The sequence below is a fragment of the Ranitomeya imitator genome, chromosome 5, assembly GCF_032444005.1.
Source record: "Ranitomeya imitator isolate aRanImi1 chromosome 5, aRanImi1.pri, whole genome shotgun sequence".
Taxonomy (NCBI): domain Eukaryota; kingdom Metazoa; phylum Chordata; class Amphibia; order Anura; family Dendrobatidae; genus Ranitomeya; species Ranitomeya imitator.
This window is the reverse complement of record NC_091286.1, coordinates 110,523,662-110,546,589: the sequence shown is the minus strand read 5'-3', so window position 1 is coordinate 110,546,589 and position 22,928 is coordinate 110,523,662. Positions and strand designations below refer to the sequence as shown.

Sequence of the window (22,928 nt, the reverse complement as noted above, 5' to 3'; positions counted from 1 at the left end):
ACGAGAACGATAAGTGAGTCGCCGTTACGTCACTGGATCGCTCCTGCATCGTTCTGGAGTTGCTGTGTTTGACGTCTCTACAGCGACCTAAACAGCGACGCTGTAGCGATCGTCTCGTTGTCTATATCGCTGCAGCGTCGCTGAGTGTGACGGTACCTTAAGAAAATTGTGTCCCAGTAGCGATGTCACCCCATCTATTCTTCACAATGCTATGTCTAGCTATAAGACAACTGGCTGCAGCAGGAGCCTCCCGGATGTAGAAGATCCTTGGCACTAACAAAACAAGATTACCTCCTGTTCCTTTTGTAATTCATTTCTAAAGGGAACCTGTCTGTTGATTCATGCTTAAACCACTGGTAGCATGAATCGGACTGCCGATTGCAGCCGGGGCTGTTTGTCTCTGAAATGATCTGGCGTGTATGTAGCTTCAGACTGGTGAACCTTCAGAGAGGACATTGGGTGTTGTGAGGAATCTCAGATGTCAGGAACGGGTGGTCATTTGACTTACTAGTATGTGCTTTGCAGACTTCCAGTCACATTATGACTAGACATGTCCAGCCTCGCTCAATACACTTGCATTGAACAAGGCCTCGCACGTCTAGTTGGAATGTGACCACATGTATGCAAATTACACCCTTGCGGTCAAGCATCTGCCCTGGCACCGGAGCAGTGATGCGCTGAGAGGATTCACAAGTCTGCAGTTACATAGAGAGACTACAGACTTGTATTTGTCAGGCCTAAGGGTACAAGTAGAGGCAATATCCTCAACATGTAACAATCTTTCTTTTATAATCAAGACTCAGAAAGTGAAGATTGGAGTCTAAATAGTCAATAAAGAAACATGCATCCCTGTTGTGCAGAGGAAAAAAAAAAAAAAGGTGCATGCAACTCTTGTCCTACAAATGTAGCGGGAACACTGAAGGAACCAGATGGTCATCTCTACCTGGTAATTGGCACTTGATCTGGCAGATCAGCATTAATGATGTCCTACTGTACTGGGAAATGCTTATCCCACAAATCTAACTAGTGAAGCCATAGAATGTGTTCTCTCCAATTAGTCTTGAAATAACTTCAGGAAAGATTGTGAAAATAAATTATATTACTTTCATGTGGCCATATGTAATAAAAAGGGAAGAAAAGAAATGATGTACTACATACAAAAATGGGTGGGGGAGGGGGCAAGAGGCATAAAGAAACAGCTAAATATGTAGAGCCCATCAGTCTTCTCTTTTGTGTCTGCTGTGGACTCTGGGTACAGCAGTCAGAGTCCTTAGGTCTCATTCACATATCTGAAATACAGTTTGCGTACAGACTGGAAAAAAAAAAATAACAAAAACTTTCCCCATGAATCAAGACCACATACCATAGATGTCTGAATTTGTCTCTGAAAGCAGCTGAAGCCCCCATAATATAGCAACCCTTTACAAGCAGTTATTTTATCTTCTAGCAGATTAACCTTTTAGAAGCAGCCAAGTCCTCCTCTTGGAGACGGACTCTTTTTAAGCAGCTGTGTCCTCTATTTGTGCTGCACAATATACAGAGATATCTTATACATCAGTAGACAGAAAAAAATCATTATCATGGCTGAAGGTAAACAAAAAAAAATTACAAGATTTAAATTTTGCTAATTCACAGCATATCAGAGGATGCATTGATGAAATCATTCACCAAGTTCACGATTCCCCTTTGTTGAACTTGAGAAAGAAGGAAATATGTGAACTGATTCTCTCACTGTATTATATGGGCCAGGAAATAAGCAAGACAGCGAACCTGGCAAATTGATTTGTTCATTATGAATTCCGCCATATCTGGTGCCAACACTCCATTTATAATTCAGATGATGTATATAATCAGCTCCACACTCCTCCCAGAGAAGAGAGGCCGATTTTGTGCTTCCTCTAGTAAAATAAACCGTACTCTCTTTTGCCAATTATATGCGTTTGAGAAAAGTTTTCTAATTTAATATCTGTCATGTTTGGCATTTTCCCAAAAATGATAGGTCCTCTCTAAATGGGTTGTCCTCTTTGGACAATCTTTTTGAAGCTAGCTGCAGGTCTTCTGTTCCAACATTGACAACCTTATATATACCTTTGAAGCTGTTGAGTTTGGGTCGTAAAAATGATGGTCAGCCCATGAGTCTTTGGACCGTGACACACAGATGTGCGAATGCAGCACAAAAAGGTCTAAAAGGACACCCCGCTGCTGGACTCAAGAGTGACCAGCAGTCATCTGTTTCAAAGATACTAGAAGATTTTATTCTCCTCACTAAAAGGCTTTATGGAAAAGGTTCCTTGCAGAAGAAATCTATGTTAAAAGGGATTTTTCAGGATTTTTAAAAAAAAAAAAAATTTTTTTTAACAGGCATGCCTTGTGTAAATATTGCCGGTCAATCACGGGACTCAGTGGTCATGGTGAAATAGTCTTCATAAAAAAAGCTGTAGAGGTCACACCCTTTGGTCAGGTCATCATCTCTGCAAATGCGTCAGCAGAAAAGCAGTCCTGAAGCTGCAGCAGGTAAGTAAGGATTATTGTGTTAATTTAAAGTAGATGAAGTTAAAAAAATAAAAAATAAAATAAAATTACCCAAGAAAACCCCTTTACCTACAGCCTGAACGCAGACTGACCAAACGCCTAAACAGACTCTGGCAGGACTTTTTCCCATGCCTAGTCCAACCCTCTAATCACCAGGAGCAGAGTACCGAACACTGACACATAACATAGAAATTCAAGTTATTGAGAAAGGGAAGATAGGAGGAGAGGAGAAAGAAAAACCCAGCACCTGTTTTTCTCCACCCGAACTCCCAAACGTCTGGCGAAAGCTATTCTGTATGACGTTTGACAAGCCTTCCATACTGAAACGCTAAAGGAGCGCAGAAGCACAGCAAGCAGTAAAGGAAGAAAGATAAAGAAGAGGTTAGTAAGCGGTTAGATGTAATGCGAGACTAGACAAGACAACCAGTACACACAAAAATCAAGAATATCATGGACAAGGAAGGAAAGGCCAATGTTACCACCTAAAATGGATTTTAGTTATCATTAGGACTCCTCTAATAATGAACTGTGTGTGGTCTGTTTTGGCTTCTAAAACTAGGACTGCACAGATTCTGGCATCGCGGACCGTTCCTACCCGTGTCCTCTTATCTTGGCCTCGGGTCATTTCAGTTCACAGCAGGACATCACTCAGCCAGAAGTGATGTGTCCATTTCCCAAAGACAAATTCACATGCGAGGTGAATTACATCTTTAAGCCTATATGAATATCTATCTAGTTAAAGTCAAACCATGCACGAGTGTAGGAAAAGGGTGGAAATTGCTCAGTGGAGCGGTTTAATCCCTTTAAGGATGGGCGATTTTTCCTTTTTTGCATTACCTTCTTACAAGAGCCAGCAAGAGTTTGTTTTTTTGTGGGAAAAGTTGTAGGTTTTAATTACATCATTCATTTTACCATATGATGTACTGTAAAATTCCACTCCCCAAATATTCTCATTCATTTTTTGCGAGGGGGGTTTTGTTTCAACAACACTCATTTTAGTGTAAAAATGACCCGAGAGGATGATTCCCAATGTCAGTATCATTACGATGATGCCAAACAGACTTACGGTTTTTTTTTTGTTTTTTATATTAGAATTTAAAAAAATCTAAGTGTGTTGATTTTGGTTTATGGTGCCATTTTCCGAGACACCTTACCGTTTTATTTTTCATTTTCTGGAGCTGCATCATGGATAGTTTTTGAAGAATGTTTTGATACCACTTTGGGGTACATGCAACGTTTTGATTGATTTTCATTGCATTTTTCTCTTCTTGGGATGGGGTGACGTTACAGGAAAACTGCAATTCTGGAGTTTAAACAGATATATATTTAATATTCTTAAAGTACTTGAACCTATGATTGTCCACATGCTTATTCTATATACGGTAATACTTCGGCATTGCAGTACATGGTGGAAATCTTGGCTGGGATTCCCAGTAGTACCAAGATGACAGGTCCCCAGCGACCATGGTAACTCATCAGGGCCAAATGGGAGCAGGTGTGCACAAGCGCCAGGAACGATGCCATGTACCGCCACTGTCACTGATGGACTGCAGCATGTAAATGATTAACAGCAGCAATTGGAGCTCAGCTATGCCCGCAGCTATTAGATACAAATTTTGGTTATGTAATATAGCTGTAACGAACTGCGTGCAGAGAGTTTAACTCTTTCCCCTCCACGTTAACCCTCGCAATCATGTACATGATACGGTGTTAAGGTGATAATAGCATAACAAACTACAATAATTGACTATTCTATAAAATACATTTAGAACAATACATATAGGGTGAGCGCCAACATTCATAACCTGAAAGGCTGACGCTACATGAAGGCAGAGTTGGCAGGCCTCATTTCCATTCTGTTCCTGGGAACGTGTACTGACTTTCCGAGGCTGGGCGTAGAGCTGAGGTTTAATATCATCATATGACTCCTTTATGTGATGAGGTCAACTAGATGGATGATCAGTCAGGGAAAATGTGGTCTTAGGATCTCAAGGAACTAAAACTACTTGAATGGCAAATACGTAGAAAAAAAACCCCCTTAAGTCTTAGCTTTGAATGGACATTTTGATCCTATGCCTTGTGTTTTCACCCTGGCGGACATATATACGCTTACCGTTCCCGGCAGATGACCCTTCTCCTGTTTGCCATTCTGTGTGCTGTTGCTTTTCAGCTTTCGCTTCTTCTTCACGTTCTCCTTGTGTTCCTTCTGTTTGTTCTGTACTTCAATGAGTACAGAGATAAAGCTGTTCTTCACTTCTTTCTCAAACTCCAGCTCATCCCGTAAAGCCAGCTGCTGCACCAGCTCCTCAGAGTAATCCTTAATGGCCATCTCAATTTCCTCCAAAAGATCATTTAACTCTGCCACGGACATCTGCTTCACTTCTGTAGAAAAGAGAGAAAAAAAGACAGCAGTCAGAGAGCAAACACTTCCCGTTAGACTGATGTATAACCGCTCAGAACAGGATTTACGACTAAGAAAATGATTACTATTCCATAAAACCAATGCCTTACCTTACAATTTATTCTACCACTCAAACTGCATTTATAGTAAAATGCCAGGAATTCACACTCTGATATCACATTATCTGGTAGATTTCATACTAAACCAATGGCTCATGCACAAATCACAGTAACACCCATGGGGTCCTGTACAGCAGTGTGTGGGGCTTGAAGGATACCCCCAATGATCGCTTCTGATCAGGGTGGATAAAAAAAATCAATTTTTTTTTATTTAAATCGGATTTTTTTTTTATTTAAATCGGATTTTTTTTATTTAAATCAGATTTTTTTCAATAAACTGCTTTTTGAGGAAAATATTTTACCTGGTTCTTCCATCATGAGATAAAGCTGAGTTGTTTAACTCAGTAGAATAAAGGCTGTATATGTGTAACATTCACAATGCCATGCTCTTCCAGAGGTTTCTGTAGGATTAGTGGGCAGTTTCTCTCCTATATTATCACAGACGCTCGCTTTACTTACGCAGTTCTCAAAACTGAATTTGACTCCGCAGAAGTCCCAGCCTCTTCTTCAGGGCAAAAATGTTACAACATGAACAGAGTTGAGAAAAAGACCTTAATCCTATTGTTCTACAAACCTATGAATACAGAATCAACCCCTTCAGTGCCAAGTCCAAGAAGTTAGACAATATGTTTCTGATTGTTTGGAGTGGAATAGATCTGCACAACACAAGAAGAATGTGAATCTAAGTGTGAGGAGGAAGAAGGGCAAGCAGACAAGAAAATGAAAGTGAAACTTTGAGCACAATACTGCAGCATAGCCACAGACAGACAAGTCTGGATCTGTTTGTGTGTACGATCTGAGGTTTATTACATTCTTTCCTTATAATGGCAGCAGGCCGTAAAAGAGACCCAGTTTGGGAATATTTTAATGAAGCTCCTTCGCCTATCGGTAAGGCAGGCATGCGTGCAAAATGCAAACGATGCAACAAAGAGATGCAAGGCCTGGTGGCGCGAATGAGGCAACACCATGAGAAGTGCGGTGATGAAGATGACCAAAGAAACACTTCTGAACAGGCAGGATCTTCAGGTTGGTAAACATTTTTATTGAATCCTATTTCTAAAGACTGAACTGTCATGTGTGAGAAAAAATATATTTCTTATTATTACTGCATGTTACTGTCATTTGGTACAGTTATGAAGAAAAACAAATATTCCTTTTGGGGCAGGGGCAGTGATGTGTTGTGTACAATAAGCAGAAATTGTATAAACAATAAAATAACAGCATTGACTTTTTTTGTTTAGGGGAATTCATGGATTCTGGAAACTATCCACCTCCAAGATCACCATCATCCTGTTCTACAGTTTCAGAGTTATCCATCCAGGATAGTGCTTCATTAGCAGCAGCATCATCATCAGACACCCACAGCCACATATCACCATCACCCAAAAGGAAGAAAAAACCTTTACCTCCTGGAACCACCATAGATAGGTTTGTGATAAGAACTAGCAGATTAGAAAAAGAGTTGATTGATGAAAAAATTGCCCAGTTTATTTATGCAACGAACTCTTCTTTCCGTCTGACTGAGAACACACATTTCATTAATATGGTTCAGTCACTGAAACCAGGATACAGTCCACCCAGCAGAGCTGATTTTGCAGGGAAACTGCTGGATCAAGTGTATGACAGAGAAATGGAGCAATGTGCAACAGCTCTGGAGGGTAAAATTGTTAACCTAAGTATTGATGGGTGGAGTAATGTCCACAATGATCCTATTGTATGTGCTTGTATAACAACAGAAGAAGGTAAAGTCTTCCTTGCACAAACAACTGATACGTCAGGAAATGCACACACAGCAGAATACTTACAAGAAGTGGCAGTAAAAGCTATAACGACATGTGAACAAAAATTCAAATGTCTAGTACGCAGTTTGGTCACTGACAATGCTGCAAACGTATCCAAGATGAGAAGAGATTTAGAAGAGCAGGGAGGGAATACAAAGCTGCTAATAACATATGGTTGCAGTGCTCATTTGCTGAACCTCTTAGCCAAAGACTTAAATGTTCCAGAAATAAAGGCTAATGTTGTTGAAATTGCTAAATACTTCCGTAATAATCATTTTGCTGCAGCAGCTCTGAAAAGGATGAGTGGAACCAAGCTAACGCTCCCACAAGATGTTAGATAGAACTCTGTAGTGGACTGTTTTGAGCAGTATATCAAAAACTGGCCTATTCTGATGACACTGTGAAGAAAATCGAGATAAAATAGATGGCACCGTCACGGACAAAATCCTCAACATTGGGCTTAAGAGAAATGTTGAACATATGCTGAGCTTCCTGAAACCCATCTCTCAAGCTTTAAACAAAATACAGAAAAATAGCTGTTTTATTGCGGATGCTGTTGAAATTTGGAAGGAACTGAGTGAACACTTAAAAACAGAACTACACATGGACAGAATTAAATTACAAGCAGTAAACAAACGAATGGGACAGGCACTGACTCCAGCTCATTTTTTGGCCCATAGTCAATATCCAATATCAGGGTCAAAACCTAAGTGCTGAGGAAGAGGAGTTAGCTATGGCATGGGTATCCAGCAATCATCCATCTTTAATGCCAACTATAATAAACTTCAGAGCTAAGGGGGAACCATTCAAGAAATATATGTTTGCTGAAGATATTTTAAGGAAGGTCACACCAGTAAACTGGTGGAAGTTACTTAAGCGCTTGGATTTAGAGACTGTTCAAGTAATGATTTCACTTTTAACAGCAGTAGCTTCTTCTGCAGGCGTTGAAAGAATATTCTCTTCCTTTGGACTCATTCATTCTAAATTGAGAAATCGGTTGGGACCCAATAAAGCAGGAAAGCTTGTTTTTCTTTTCCAGATTATGAATAGGAACAAAGAAGATGATGATGAAGATGACGACAAGTGAGCTACAGAGGACAGCAGGGACAGTAGTATTTAAGTTTTTCATGTGTCGGCTGGGCTGACAGTCTAAGTTTCTTATAATATATATATATATTTTGTTTAGCCAAATTAGTTAACAAACATGGATGTTTGTTTAAGCAAATAACTTATGCTGTAATGTTGTTATTGTTTCAGTTGAATAAATCTATTTAAATTGTTATTAAGGTCAGGATTATTTTTCTCCTTCCTAAGTACAACAGAACAGTGGTGTCCAAATATGAATGATTAACCCATTAAACTGGGGAGAAAAAAGTAATATAAAAAGTGATTCTAAAAATCTTCATCTACTTGCATGTTAAAGTAGCAAGAACTAGTTTAGGTAGAAACTTTGATTTAAATCACTGATTTAAATCAAGCCTTACTGATTAGTGATTTAAATCAGTTAGATTTAAATCAAATCCACCCTGCTTCTGATACCCCCACTGATCGCGCCAACTACAGGGCAGTAGAAGTCGGCATGCACACAGCAGTGTATGGGTCCAGCAGACATGATATTGGTCTGGATTGCTGTGCATATGGTCTTACAGGGGATGAATGCTTTTAACTAATGATAAACTACCTATCTATGCTTTACTTGCCCTTCTCCGGTCCAGTGCAGAATCTCCACCACTGGCTCCTGGTATCACTTATTGTCTGCAGTGCTGACGTCAACTCGAGCAGACGCTGCGCTCAGTTACTGGCTTTAGTGATGTTATCGAACCATCAGCACTGCAGACAATAAGACACGGGAGAGAATTGGTAGATTAAGGCTACGTTCACATTTGCGTTGTGCGCCACTGCGTCGGCGACGCAACGCACAACGCAAATAAAAACGCACCAAAACGCACGCAAAAATGCTGCGTTTTGCGAAGCATGCGTCCTTTTTTGCTGAAATTTGGACGCAAAAAAAAATGCAACTTGTTGCGTTTTCTGCGCCTAACGCTTACGGCAAAAAAAAAAAAACGCATGCGTCGCACAACGCAGCACAAAGCATGTCCATGCGCTCCCCATGTTAAATATAGGGGTGCATGACGCATGCGTCGCCGCAGCGTTTCCCGACGCTGCGTCGGGAAACGCTAATGTGAACGTAGCCTAACAGCAGAGAAAACAGTGATATTATCAAAATAACAGCAAGCAGCCCAGTAAGTGACATTACTGGAATTAGGGTCTCAGCCCGTAAATCATGCTGGTCTCAGATTACATAGCAGAAATCGGGTGACATATTCCCTCTAATAGATGAACATAACATGTCACACAATACTGTAGATCCCTCCAATTTACACCTGTATCTGCATTCTCCGCTCTCTCAGTACTTGGCGAATACTGACAACATGCTTCCACCATTTCTAGTGTTTGATCGTTGGAGGCGTTTAAAGCCCCATTTATTCGAGTCCGGCTGTTTCTCTTTCACTGGGAGAAGCAGGAGGACTGTACATGGCCACATCTCCAGACACTTTCCATTCAAGGGCGGAGAAGCTGCGGGGTGAATAATCTTAAAGCAATTAGAAGACTCCTTTCATGTTGGATATTCAGTCATGCCAACCTACATATTAATGAACAGGATTCACTGCACAGGACAAAGGAAGCTGCTCATATATCAGTTATGAAAAATGCATAATCTAATGAGAAAAATGGGCAAAAAAAAAAATTCTGGGGGTAATTTGAGGCCTATTCACTCTGTGCTGCGAGTTCTGACGGCTCTTGCTCTTCTCATGACCCCGCAGGAGGGAGTTGGGGGAACACTGGGATAATCTGCGCTTATCATGCGGTGCACGCTGTGGTCTGTGCGGTTGATTCACAGCCAAAAAAAATATACAAAAAAAAAAAAAAAATCACAGGAGGAGTTAGATCAAGAATTACATAGAGCATCTATTATGTAATAAGTACTAATAAATGATACAATGACTAAACCAAATGTTACATTTTTACATGGAGCGACTAGTGAAGACCTGCAGGTTCCTACTCTTTGGCAGGTATGTACCGTATATACTCGAGTATAAGCCGAGATTTTCAGCCCAAATTTTTGGGCTGAAAGTGCCCCCCTCGGCTTATACTCGAGTCACGGTAGCGGTGGGGTCGGCGGGTGAGGGGCTGAGGGCGCTGGGGTATACTTACCTAGTCCCAGCGATCCTCGCGCTGTCCCTGCCGTCCCACGGGCTTCGGCGCTGCAGTTTCTTCCTCTCTTCAGCGGTCACGTGGGACCGCTCATTACAGAAATGAATAAGCGGCTCCACCTCCCATAGGGGCGGAGCCGCTTATTCATTTCTCTAATCAGCGGTGCCGGTGACCGCTGATAGAGAAAGAAGCTGCGGCACCGAAGACAGGAGGGGACAGCGCGAGGATCGCCAGGACTAGGTGAGTATGTTATATTCACCTGTCCTCGTTCCAGCCGCCGGGCGCCGATCCATCTTCCCGGCCGGCGCCTCCATCTTCCCGGCGTCTCTGCTCTCTGACTGATCAGGCAGAGGGCGCGATGACGCATATAGTGTGCGCGGCGCCCTCTGCCTGATCAGTCAGAGCAGAGACGCCGGGAAGATGGAGGCGCCGGAACGAGACGCCGGGAGCTGCAATCAAGGGAGGGGAGTATGTGTTTTTTTTTCTTTATTGCGGCAGCGGCGGCACAAATTTATGTGGAACATCTATGGGGCACAGTGAACGGTGCAGAGCACCGTATATGGCACAGCACAGCTATGTATGGGGCACAGTGAACGGTGCAGAGCACCGTATATGGCACAGCACAGCTATGTATGGGGCACAGTGAACGGTGCAGAGCACCGTATATGGCACAGCACAGCTATGTATGGGGCACAGTGAACGGTGCAGAGCACCGTATATGGCACAGCACAGCTATGTATGGGGCACAGTGAACGGTGCAGAGCACCGTATATGGCACAGCACAGCTATGGGGCACAGTGAACGGTGCAGAGCACCGTATATGGCACAGCACAGCTATGGGGCACAGTGAACGGTGCAGAGCACCGTATATGGCACAGCACAGCTATGGGGCACAGTGAACGGTGCAGAGCACCGTATATGGCACAGCACAGCTATGGGGCACAGTGAACGGTGCAGAGCACCGTATATGGCACAGCACAGCTATGGGGCACAGTGAACGGTGCAGAGCACCGTATATGGCACAGCACAGCTATGTATGGGGCACAGTGAACGGTGCAGAGCACCGTATATGGCACAGCACAGCTATGGGGCACAGTGAACGGTGCAGAGCACCGTATATGGCACAGCTATGGGGCACAGTGAACGGTGCAGAGCACCGTATATGGCACAGCACAGCTATGGGGCACAGTGAACGGTGCAGAGCACCGTATATGGCACAGCTATGGGGCACAGTGAACGGTGCAGAGCACTGTATATGGCACAGCAATGGGGCACAATGAACGGTGCAGAGCACTATATGGTTCACACCTATGGGGAAATATGAACGGTGCAGAGCACTATATGGCACAGCTATGGGGAAATAATGATCTATTTTTATTTTTGAAATTCACCGGTAAATGCTGCATTTCCACCCTAGGCTTATACTCGAGTCAATAAGTTTTCCCAGTTTTTTGTGGCAAAATTAGGGGGGTCGGCTTATACTCGGGTCGGCTTATACTCGAGTATATACGGTACATCTCCCTGGGGAAGTGATCTGATCCGTTCCCATACTGGATTAACATTATACTACAAGTCTGATCTATAAGGAGACCAGACCGTACACGAGTGATGAATACATCCTCAGGCTGATAAGGAACCAATAATTACTATCTACTTACTCTCCTCATAGCTATGACTGGATGAAGACTTTTTGAGTGTCTGGATCTCTTGTGAAAGCATCGAGAGGCGATCCGACTGGGACGGAGTGTCATCCTCTTCTGGGTCAGGCGACTCCTGCATCATTTCCTCAATTTCTTCTATAACCTGCCAGGAAAACAGAGATCACAGCTAATGAATTTCATGTGAGTTTATAAAGGTTCCTAAGTCTTTAATTCTAAGTTATATGGTAAAGAAGACGTATCACACAAGCAACACAGAGAGCAAGGTCTTAGGTAATGCTTGAGAAAGTAATGGATGATTCAAAGGGGTACCAAGATGGCGTGATAAGGGCCTCCAGCAGCCCCCCACAACTGTGTAGGAAGGAACAACCCACTGGATTACAACACTTCAATGACCCAGTCAAGAGAAAGGTCATTATTTTCGGATCATAGCTTGCCTATATAGTTTCATCTGGTTTTTGTGCAATATGTATTTTTTTTCAAAAACATTTTGGCAATAAAAAAAAAAATAAATAAATAAATTTAAATCTTAATTTGGTCAGAGGCTTTTTTAGATTCATACTTCCTGTCTTTTCAGGAAGAGTTTTCAGCAGGCCCCTTCTCAGCAAAGGCAGGATTACAATGACAGGCAAAACCTCTATATACAGCGGATAAAGGATCCATAAGCCATAACTGACGATGTCACACATGATCCTGCCGCCCCTTTCAACAGTGACCTTTGCACCTGCGCATTAGGTGCTTCTTTACAAAAGATGGGGGTCGTGGTCTGACCCTTGTGGCTAAAGTGCATGCATTTGGGGATCAGAAAGGTTATTGTGAAGACACAGGGGAGAGGTGTGGGGTGTAAGTGGGTGCTCTGTCCCCGCATAGACCAGGGATCATCCCACTGCTGCCACTATAATGTGGAGACATGGGGGAGGGTCAGCAGGCGCCCTGGTCCACTAGCCAAAACCGCACGGACCAGGGATTATCCGCCTGAACGCCAGCTCTCCTTTCCCCATGGGCGTAATACTCCTCAGACAACACAAGGGGAGGGTAAAGTGCCCGACAGAAGCGGGTGCTGGGGATAGTCGGCCTGGAAGCCACAAAATTGCAGCTGCTCCAATCCCGGCGAGCCAGCGGAAGGGCGAGACTCTAATGTTGGGTATTTGCTGGGACTGCTCTATAGGTTATTTGTTGGTGGTTCAATAAATTATTGCCACACTGCTTTACCCTTGCCCTGTGTTGTCTGAGAAGTGTTATGCCCACATTAAAAGGAGGAGAGCAGGCGTTCAGTGGGATGATCCTTGGTCCATGCGATTTCGAGCCAGCGGACGAGAGCACCCACTGACCCCCCGTGTCCTCACACGCAGCGTTACTTTTTGCTTGTGAAACATGGAGTTCAAATTACAGATTACATATGCGGTTTGTCCACAGTACAGAAAAAACATACAAAAAAACAAAACATGTTTTTACTTTTTGTACTCTCCCATTAGTGTGTATGGGTGATACACCAATGAAAAACTGCTGAAAGAATTGACAAACCGACAGTGCGAGAAATCACTTAAATCACCACTGTGTGGCTTTTTTTTTTTTCAGTGCTGGAGTGGCGCTTTAAACCAAAAGGTCCCTGTCCCTACGCTTACACTCATCCTCTGGCATCTTCACCGGGGGGCGCCATCTTATATCATATATAGGCCCTATAAGGAGAGGTTTATTCATGATACATCAAACAAGGGCGTCACACTAGGCCATGTTCACACTCCATGGATCTGCTGAAAATTTCACAAGAGGATGCCGATAAATGGTGCCGTGAATTGGCACAAAGCCCAGCTCCATTGCTGCTCAATGGGTTAATCCTCCGCTTTGTCACGCCGAATGCAATGGAACAATGAGCATGCTTGTTCCAAGAAGCCCATTCACATGCAGCGAATGTATGGGAATTTAGGCACGGAATCTGGCACCACATTAATACACTGAAACCAATATTGCAATGCCCATTTGCTCTGCAGGAGGGCACACCAAAAGTCGGCTTAGGACGTGGTCATTAGCATAAATCAGACATTTCGTATTGCACAATCCTCCACGTCAGGGATTACACGCCGGGTCAGAACCTAAAGCGATCGATCGTTCGGTCGTATGAATGTAATAACAAGATTGTACCCCACTATAGACCCCTCTATTATTCTAAAAAGAGCTACTGTCCCTCTATAAGACCCTCTATTTGCAGGTTACACCTTTCTGGATGTCTAAAAGAAACCTGATCGAGAAGAAGTAATGGAGGTGTGAAGAGGGTGTTATTCCATAAAGCCGGGTAATAGGAGATCTTGACTCACCTGCTCGGCGGTGAAGAGCGGCTCGTCGTTTATGCAGGACACGATTATTGAATGCATGTCCAGCTGTTCCCTCAGCTCCTCGTCATCAGACAGGTCGAGGTTTAAGTTATTGTCCACCTGAAATGAGAGAATACTTGGTTACAGTCAGTGATTAACTTCTCCATCTGGAATTAAAAAAAAACAAAAACCTTGAAGGAAATGGAGTATAAGAAAATAAAAGAATTGAGAAAACTGCCACAACATTTCATGGGAGACTTTCTGCAGCTCCTCAAAATCCCATTGATTTGCCAGAATGTGAGAAAGTGGCTCAGTGGTTAGCATTTATTCTGATCCTCTTATTTTCCATTTGTCCTGTTGGGCTTTCAGTCCAGTCTTATAAATAGTCCACAGACGTGACACATCGGCCATGTGGACCACTGGGAACATTCCGGTATGTCTAATAGGCGAGTATTGCGGCCTGGTTCTAGGGAGCAAAACGATGTCCTCCATTATCTACACCCAATGGTGGGTGAGACAATGGTCAGTAATTAGGAGATCTTCTGTCGTTCCTCCTGAATATTTAAGAAATAGTCATCACCTATCCTCCTTACCAAGGGGGTGCGTCCCCACACAGTCAGGTGTAACAAATGGTAAGATCCAGTTATCAATTTATACATTTCTAGGAGGAATAACAGAGGACGTCAAAGAAAAAATGCCCCAGAATCCCTTTCTCATACGGAGAAAAAAAAACAGATGGGTATTTAGCACTTAAAGGGAATCTGTTACCAGGATTTTGCCACCTAACAGGAGAGCAGTATAATGTGGAGACAGAGACCCTGATTCCTGCTATGTATCACTTACTGGGCTGCTTAGGGTAGTTTTGATAAAATTACTGTTTTCTCAGCAGGAGATTATCACTGGAGGCCTAGTAACCCTGCTGCATATTCATGAGCTCTGTATAACCCCGCCCCCAGCCTTCTATGTACACTGTACATGGGCAGAACGCAGCCTGTGGTGTGGGGGCTAGAGCGCTCAGTAGTCGTTTTTCAGTTCCCATAATCATAACAGGTGTGAATGGAGGCCAATAACGCCTAATATTTATATATGGCATCTATTCTCACCAGTCTCCATACTAACCGGACTCCCAATGAGGGGAGCTCATGTAAGGCTACTTTCACACATAAAAAAAGGATCCGTTTGTTTTGTTTTTTTTTACGTCGGATCCTTTTTTTTGTCATAGAGTTGTATTAACACCGGATTGCGCCTGATGGCCACACGTTTCATCCGTTTTTTTTCAATAGGAACTTTTTTTTTTTTCCGGCAAAAAAAAAGCACACAGTGGTGCAGCCGGCCAAAAACGTGTAAAACGGACATGTGAAACGATGAATCCGGCCTCCGGATCCGGTTTTACAAGCATTTCCCATGGAAATGTTCCGTTCTGGGGTGGGTCTCTCTCTCTCCCCGGAAAAGGAAGTTATCCCCGGGTTAAACAAAAATTGGATCCAGCTGAAAAACGGATTCGGCGCATCAGTTTTTCACTATTTGCACCGGATCAGTTTTTTTTTTTTTTACAAATTTGCCGGATTCTGCCTGAAACAAAAAAACTGATGTGTGAAAGTAGCGATCAGTGACTAGACGCTCTGTAACCATCGGTCTACTGCGCGGCCTGATAACCCCATGTCTACAATTGCATTTACAGCCGCTACCCACACATTAGCTATACTTCCATGATTCAGGAGGATGCTGGCTTTAGTTAGCCGCCTTCAGTAGTGATAGAAGGGAACGCTGGCTGCATACAGAACACCTCGGCTCGGGGTCATTGCTCTTCTCGATGTGGATTTTAAACAGGGCCATTTGTGAATGTTCCCAGTGACATCTGTATTCAGAGGGGACAGATGACCTATTTACGGTTAGAGAACTATTTTTTACACTAATCCAGTTTAGCGTCGATAAACGCCCCGAGTGTCTTCTGTGCTGACAGCTAATGGGGCATGTGCTGAAATGCACAAACCCACACACTACTCCTATTCACAATACACTGTATGCCTGTCTGCTCCCACGCTCAGAACACACGATCCGCTCACGTACCCTACGTCAGCAGGATACAACTGAAGGGAGAGCAGCATCGTGTAGGGCAAGAGTGCGATCTCAGGGATGTGACACTTATTAGGCTGTGTGCTGTAGAGTCAGGTTTTATCAGCAGGAGATTACCACTGCCTGACTAGGTCTCAAGTGCAGGCCAGTCCAGCTATTCTATGTAACCCCACCCCCATCACTGATTGGTAGCTTGCTGACAAGGCACAGTGCACACAGGAAGCCACAAATGAGTGGTGGGGGCGGGGTTATACAGAGCTCAGCATTCTTACAAGTGTGACATCTACAGCAGAGAAAACAGGGATTCTATTAAAACTGAATCAAATAGCCTAGTAAGTGACATCACTGGAGTCAGGCTCTCTAACCCTACATTATGCTGCTCTCAAATTACACAGCAAAAGCCAAGAGGACACAGAGTGGCCAGAGCTATTGAGTGCACTGAAGAAATGACTGGTGTGTAACTGGGGAGCAGTCGCAGCAGTCTGAGGAACCGCTAGTAAGTGATGATTTTGCCTGGTGGTCTGGTGTTTTCTTTGCACTAACCTGGTGACAAGGCTAGGTCAGTGTGGGGTCAGGATCCCACCTCTGGTTACATCCAGAGAGCATATAAGCCAGGGCTTTCATGTTGGCCTGAGGGTAGACACACAGACAGTACAGACAAGCAGAAGAATCTGGACCATAGTGATAACCACCTGTGCCATCACTGACCAGCATGTGGGGGCAAGTATCTGATATAAAGGGGTCTCCCCACAGGGCATGGCAGCTATGTCACAGGACCTGTCGAAGTGCAGACAGCGTGAAACAGCAGTCACCCCACGAAGTGTTCCACCATTCTCTTCCTGAAACTTCTAGAATATGAAATTAAGGAATGTCTTACTTGGAGGGCGAGTGCCACCTTTTTTCTCATTCTGGACAGTTGTTTAAAACTTTTTTTCTGCTGTGCACCCGAACTCCCGTTGTTGTTGTTTTCATGCAGGCTGATGAGGTAAATTGCAGTGGCAAGAAACGGGATCTGGTGCCGGTATGTTTTCTTGTGTTGCAGTACATATAGAACAGACACTGCGGCAAAGGGGTGACCATGAGAGGTATGGGGCCTGCACCTCTGTTGCTGTTATCCTAGTTTCGTTAAAGGGGTAGTCTACTACTAGGACAACCCCTTCTTGATCAAAATGTTTGGCCCTCAAAATAATAAAGCCTATACTCTCCTCCCGTGCCATTCCCATGGTGGCAGCACTCGCTCCCCCCAGGGCTCTTGTGCAGAGTTGTGATACGTGGCACCAGCGCCCAGTCAGAACCGGCGTCACTGTCCCCGCCTTCAGACAAAATTGAACAGGAGGAGGATGTCCGGACTGCAGCTGATCGTGGACTTCCTCTTCCTACTCAATTCGACAGGAAGCGGGGACAGTGACACCAGCGCTGATTTGGCCATTATGTCTAGGTTACAGGGCCGAAACTGTGGACTATGTGCAGTACCATGCCCATGACTGCCATCAATCCACATCCTCGGGATGCAGACAGCGGTGAATACATTGCTGGAAAACGGGCCGCTGGAGAGTAGGATAGTAGACGCGATGACGTCATTCTGTGGTGTCTGTTGTACAGAGTGCCAGTGCCTCGGAGACCAGAGTGCCAAGGGAAGGAGAGGGAGGTGAGTGGAATGCGTTGCGAACAATAAAACATGAGAATGATCAATGTAAATCAAAAGTAATAACTCAGGTCTGAATTTGGAATGATGCTCAAAATCAAAGTGGAAGATCAAATCACGGGCTGATCCAACGTCAATGGAAATGCCTCAAGACAAGGAAATGATGCTCAGTAGCGTGTGTGGCCTCCACGTGCCTGTAGGACCTCCCTACAACACCTGGGCATGCTCCTGATGAGGCGGCGGATGCTCTGAGGGATATCCCCCTTGACCTGGATTTAAGAATCATTTAACTCCTGGACAGTCGGTGGTGCAATGTGGTGTTGGTGAATAGAACAAGACATGATGTTCCAGATGTGATTGATAGCATTCAGGGCTGTGCAGCCCTCTAAAGAAATTACTGACGCACTGCCAAACTGGTCATGCTGGAGGATGTTGAAGGCAGCAGAACGTCTTCATGGTGTCTCCAGAATTTGTCACATCAGTCATATCTGCGCAGTGTGACCCTGCTCTCATCTGTGAAGAGCACAGGGCGAGAACATGCAATGTATGGCAGGCAATCCCCTCATGTTTTGTGGCTGTCTAACAGCCACGGGGACTCAAGCATGTCACTCGAGCACCCGCGATATTCGGTGCATACCAAAGCACCCTCGGCAAACTTGAATAACGAGCACTTGCACTCATTACTACCGACAGCTCCTTTACTTTGAGGGAAGGGGGGGGGGGGTCACACCAAAATATCTGTTAGTCCAGCAAGAGAAGTCAGCAAGGTTGGGAAGAAACAGCCTCATTTTAATATTGATGAGGGTCTATCAAAACCCATGTTGTGTGTCCGAATCCTCGTACCATTGAGGAAGGTCATTTTGTAGAGAAATGAATGGATTAAAAGATGAATTCATCGGCCCCATGTTTTCCCCTCACCCGCGATTGCCCATTTTCATATCGGTGAATGTGTGAAAACCATAAAGTGGTCATCTCACACCTCAGAGAAAGGCTAGGAAATGTGTTATTTCTATGGATGTCTTCTTAGCAAGAGGTCACAGTGTTGTAGACACTGAAGCATTATTAAATCTACCACATGTTCATTAATCCACATACGAGATCCATAACGCTGGGAGCAAATTAGGACCGAATCCAATCAGAGGAAAGGAGAGAAGCCAATAAAACTGCTTCCCGCTAGGTGACAAAAGAAAAGACCACCAAAGCCATAAAATCGCAACACTAATTGCAGCATGAATATACACATAGAATAATACACAGTATATACAGTTATACAGTGGGATGTAAAAATTTGGGCACCCCTGGTCAAAATTACTGTTATTGTGAACAGTTAAGCTAGTTGAAGATTAAATGATCTCTAAAAGGCCAACTTGACATTTCTTTTGTATTCTCCCAGGAAACAAATGTTTAATCTTTTACATTTCAAAAAGTACAAAAAGGAAAATGGGCAGATGCAAACATTTGGGCACTCTTGGAGATTTGTGGCTCAGAAAACTTGGACCAAGTTTCAGACCTTAAATAGCCTGTTAGGGTATGTTTCCACGTGCAGGAAACGCTGCGTGTCTGACGCTGCATAGAGCCGCAGCGTCAGACACGCAGCGTCCAGATGTTACAGCATAGTGGAGGGGATTTAATGCACGCGGCGGCCCTGCGATTCCAGACATGCTGAGCGTCTTTTCAGATCGCAGCATGTCCGTATATCTTGCGGCGACGCTGCGTCGCCGCAAGGTATAACACAGGGCCCTATGAATGGGGTGCGATGATGCCGGATGTGTGCTGTGAACACATCCGGCATCATCGCGTCCCAGAAGGGGGCGGGGCTTAGCGCAGAGCGGCAAAGCCGCTCCGACGATACCGCCGGCCATCCTGAAAGTGGACACATACCCTTAGGGTTAAGGCTTGTTCACCATCATTGTTGCAAAGGCCAGGTGATGCAAATTTTTCAAATTTTAGAAAAAACCAGTCTCCTCTAACCTTGTGCCAAAAAACAGCAGCCATGGATTCTTCTAAGCAGCTTCCTAGGACTCTGAAAATGAAAATGGTGGAGGCCCACAAAAGCAGAAGAAGACTATAAGAAGATAGTAAAGCGTTTTCAAGTTGCCCTTTCCTCAATTTGAAATGTAACTAAGAAATGGCAGTTACCAGCAACAGAGGAGGTCAAGATAAGGTGTGGAAGACCAAGAAAAATTTCAATGAGAGCTGCTCAAAGGCAAATGAGAACGTCTAAAGTTAGGGTTAGAGTTTGGATTAGGATTGGCATTAGGGTTACGTTTGGGATTAGGGTTACTTTTGGGATTAGGGTAAAAGTTAGGGTTGGGATTAGGGGTGTATTGGGATTAGGGGTAGGTTTGAGGTTAGGGTTGAGATTAGGATTAGGGGTGTTTTGGGGTTAGGGTTGTGATTAGGCTTATGGTTTGGGTTGTGATTAGGATTATGATCGGGTTGGGATTAGGGTTGGAGTTAGAATTGGGGGGTTTCAACTGTTTAGTTAACATCAGGGGGTCTGCAAACGAGACAGCCAATTTTGCGCTCAAAAAGTCAAATGGTGCTCCCTCCTTTCTGAGTTCTCCCGTGCGCCATTGGTTTACCCCCACATATAGGGCATCAGCGTACTAAGGTACATCAGGAGCTCTGCAAATGTAACATAATGCCCGCAGACCATTCCATCAAAGTCTGCATTTTAAAAAGTCACTACTTCCCTTCCGAGCTCCAATATGTGCCCAAACAGAGGTTCCCCCCACACATGGGGTATCGGCGTACTCAGAAGAAATGGGACCCCAAAAATTGTTGTCCAATTTATCCTGTTACCCTTGAAAAAATTAAAAATTGGGGGCTAAAATAAATCATTTTTGTGAAAAAAAAATATTTTTTATTTTCACGACTCTGCATTATAAACTTCTGTGAAGCCCCTGGGCGTTCAAAGTGCTCACCACACATCTAGATAAGTTCCTTGGGGGGTCTAGTTTCCAAAATGGGGTCACTTGTGGAGGGGTTTCTACTGTTTAGGTATATCAGGGGCTCTGCAAACGCAACATAACGCCCGCAGACCATTCTATCAAAGTCTGCATTCCAAAACGGCGCTCCTTCCCTTCCGAGCTCTGCCATGCGCCCAAACAGTGGCCCCCCACATATGGGGTATCAGCGTATTCAGGATAAATTGTCCAATAAATTTTGTGGTCCAATTTCTCATGTTATCCTTGAGAAAATAAAAAATTGTGAGCTAAAACATTTTTGAGGGAAAACTAAAGAATTGTTTATTTTCACAGCTCTATGTTATAAATTTCTGTGAAGCACTTGGGGGTTCAAAGTGCTCATCACACATCTAGATAAGTTCCTTAATGGGTCTAGTTTCCAAAATGGGGTCACTTGTGGGGGGTTTCCACTGTTTAGGCACATCAGGTGCTCTACAAACGCGACATGGCGTCAGATCTCAATTCCAGCCAAGTCTGCATTGAAAAAGTCAAACGGCACTCCTTCTCTTCCAAGCTCTGCCATGCGCCCAAACTGTAGTTTACCCCCACAAATGGGGTATCTGCGTACTCAGGAGAAATTTAACCACGAAAGTTGTTGTGCAATTTGTCCTGTTACCCTTGTGAAAAAAAATTGGGGGGCTAAAAGATCAATTTGTAGAAAAAATACGATTTTATTTTCATGGCTTTACGTTCTATACTTCTGTGAAGCACCTGAGGTTCAAAGTGCTCACCACACATCTAGATAAGTTCCTTAAGGGGTCTAGTTTCCAAAATGGTGTAACTTGTGGGGGGTTTCCACTGTTTAGGCACATCAGGGGCTCTCCAAACGCGACATGGCGTCCGATCTCAATTCCAGCCAATTCTGCATTGAAAAAGTCAAACGGCACTCCTTCTCTTCCAAGTTCTGCCGTGCGCCCAAACAGTGGTTTACCCCCACATATGAGGTATCGGCGTATTCAGGAGAAATTGCACAACAAATTTTGTGGTTCATTTTCTCTTTTTACACTTCTGAAAATAAAAAATTGGTTCTGAAGTAAAATGTTTAAAAAAAAAAAAAGTTAAATGTTCATTTTTTCCTTCCACATTGTTTCAGTTCCTGTGAAGCACGTAATGGGTTAATAAACTTCTTGAATGTGGTTTTGAGCACCTTGAGGGGCGTAGTTTTTAGAATGGTGTCAAGTTTGGGTATTTTCTGTCATGTACACCCCTCAAAGTGACTTTAACTGTGAGATGGTCCCTAAAAAAAAAAAAAATTGTTTTGTAAATTTTGTTGTAAAAATGAGAAATCGCTGACTTTTAATCCTTATAACTTCCTAACAAAAAAAAAAAAAAGATGTGTTCACAAAAATGTGCTGATCTAAAGTAGACATGTGGGAAATATTTATTATTTAGTGTGAAATATTTCTGTGATTTAAGGGCATAAAAGTTACAAAGATTTGAAAATTGCAAAATTTTGGCCAAATTGCTCTTTTTTCCCCACAAATAAACGTGAGTCATATCGAGGAAATGTTATCATTATCATAAAGTACAATAGGTCACAAAAAAAGAATCTCAAAATCAGTGGGATCCATTGAAGTATTTCAGAGTTATTAACTCAAAGTCACAGTGCTCAGAATTGTAAAATTTGGCTTTCATTAAGGTCAAAATTCGTTCGGTCAGTAAAGGGTTAAACAGCAGAGATCAAAAGTTTCCCTTTTCTTTCATTTGGGAAGGGTTGCGGCTGTGTTTAGTAATAAATAAAATAAGATTGACTATTCTAAACAAAACAGTTCATGAGCTCATGAAAAATACCCAACTGCAAACGTAAAAGCAGCGGGGAAAGTTGAATTGGTCAGGAACAGTTTACTCAAGACATTTCCAGACCACTGAGTAGGTCAGACATTGTCTGCACATTGGTCAGCCCTTGAGTTGGTCGGGTATTATTACATTTTACACATTGGTCAGACATTGTTTACTTTAACCTCTGTCTGCAGTGTCTGACCTCGGACGGGATAGTACGTCCGAGGTCAGATACCGCGCTTTGATGCAGGGCTCCGGCGGTGAGCCCGCATCAAAGCCGTGATTCACCCGCCGCTATTAACTAGTTAAATGCCGCTGTCAAACGCAGACAGCAGCATTTAACTACCCTTTCCGGCGCATGATCGGAGGTCGGCGATGCTTCTGCATAAATAAATAAAAAAAAAAAAAAAAAATCAAACCTACACATATTTGGTATCGCT

At 43.6% G+C, this 22,928-nt stretch overlaps 1 protein-coding gene across 3 annotated transcripts in view; it reads right to left on the bottom strand.

Moving 5' to 3' along the window:
* The window catches only part of FEZ2 (fasciculation and elongation protein zeta 2), a 79,482-nt gene that overhangs the window by 13,066 nt on the left and 43,488 nt on the right, over positions 1 to 22,928 (bottom strand). For 2 of the 3 annotated variants that reach the window (XM_069769029.1, XM_069769028.1), the window contains exons 3-6: positions 14,023 to 14,139; positions 11,708 to 11,852; positions 4,646 to 4,914; positions 2,780 to 2,860 (exon numbers count right to left, since the gene is read on the bottom strand). In XM_069769029.1, the coding sequence (XP_069625130.1) occupies positions 2,780 to 2,860; positions 4,646 to 4,914; positions 11,708 to 11,852; positions 14,023 to 14,139 (612 nt within the window). The remainder of the gene's footprint in view (positions 1 to 2,779; positions 2,861 to 4,645; positions 4,915 to 11,707; positions 11,853 to 14,022; positions 14,140 to 22,928) is intronic. The other variant, XM_069769030.1, reaches the window with a different exon arrangement.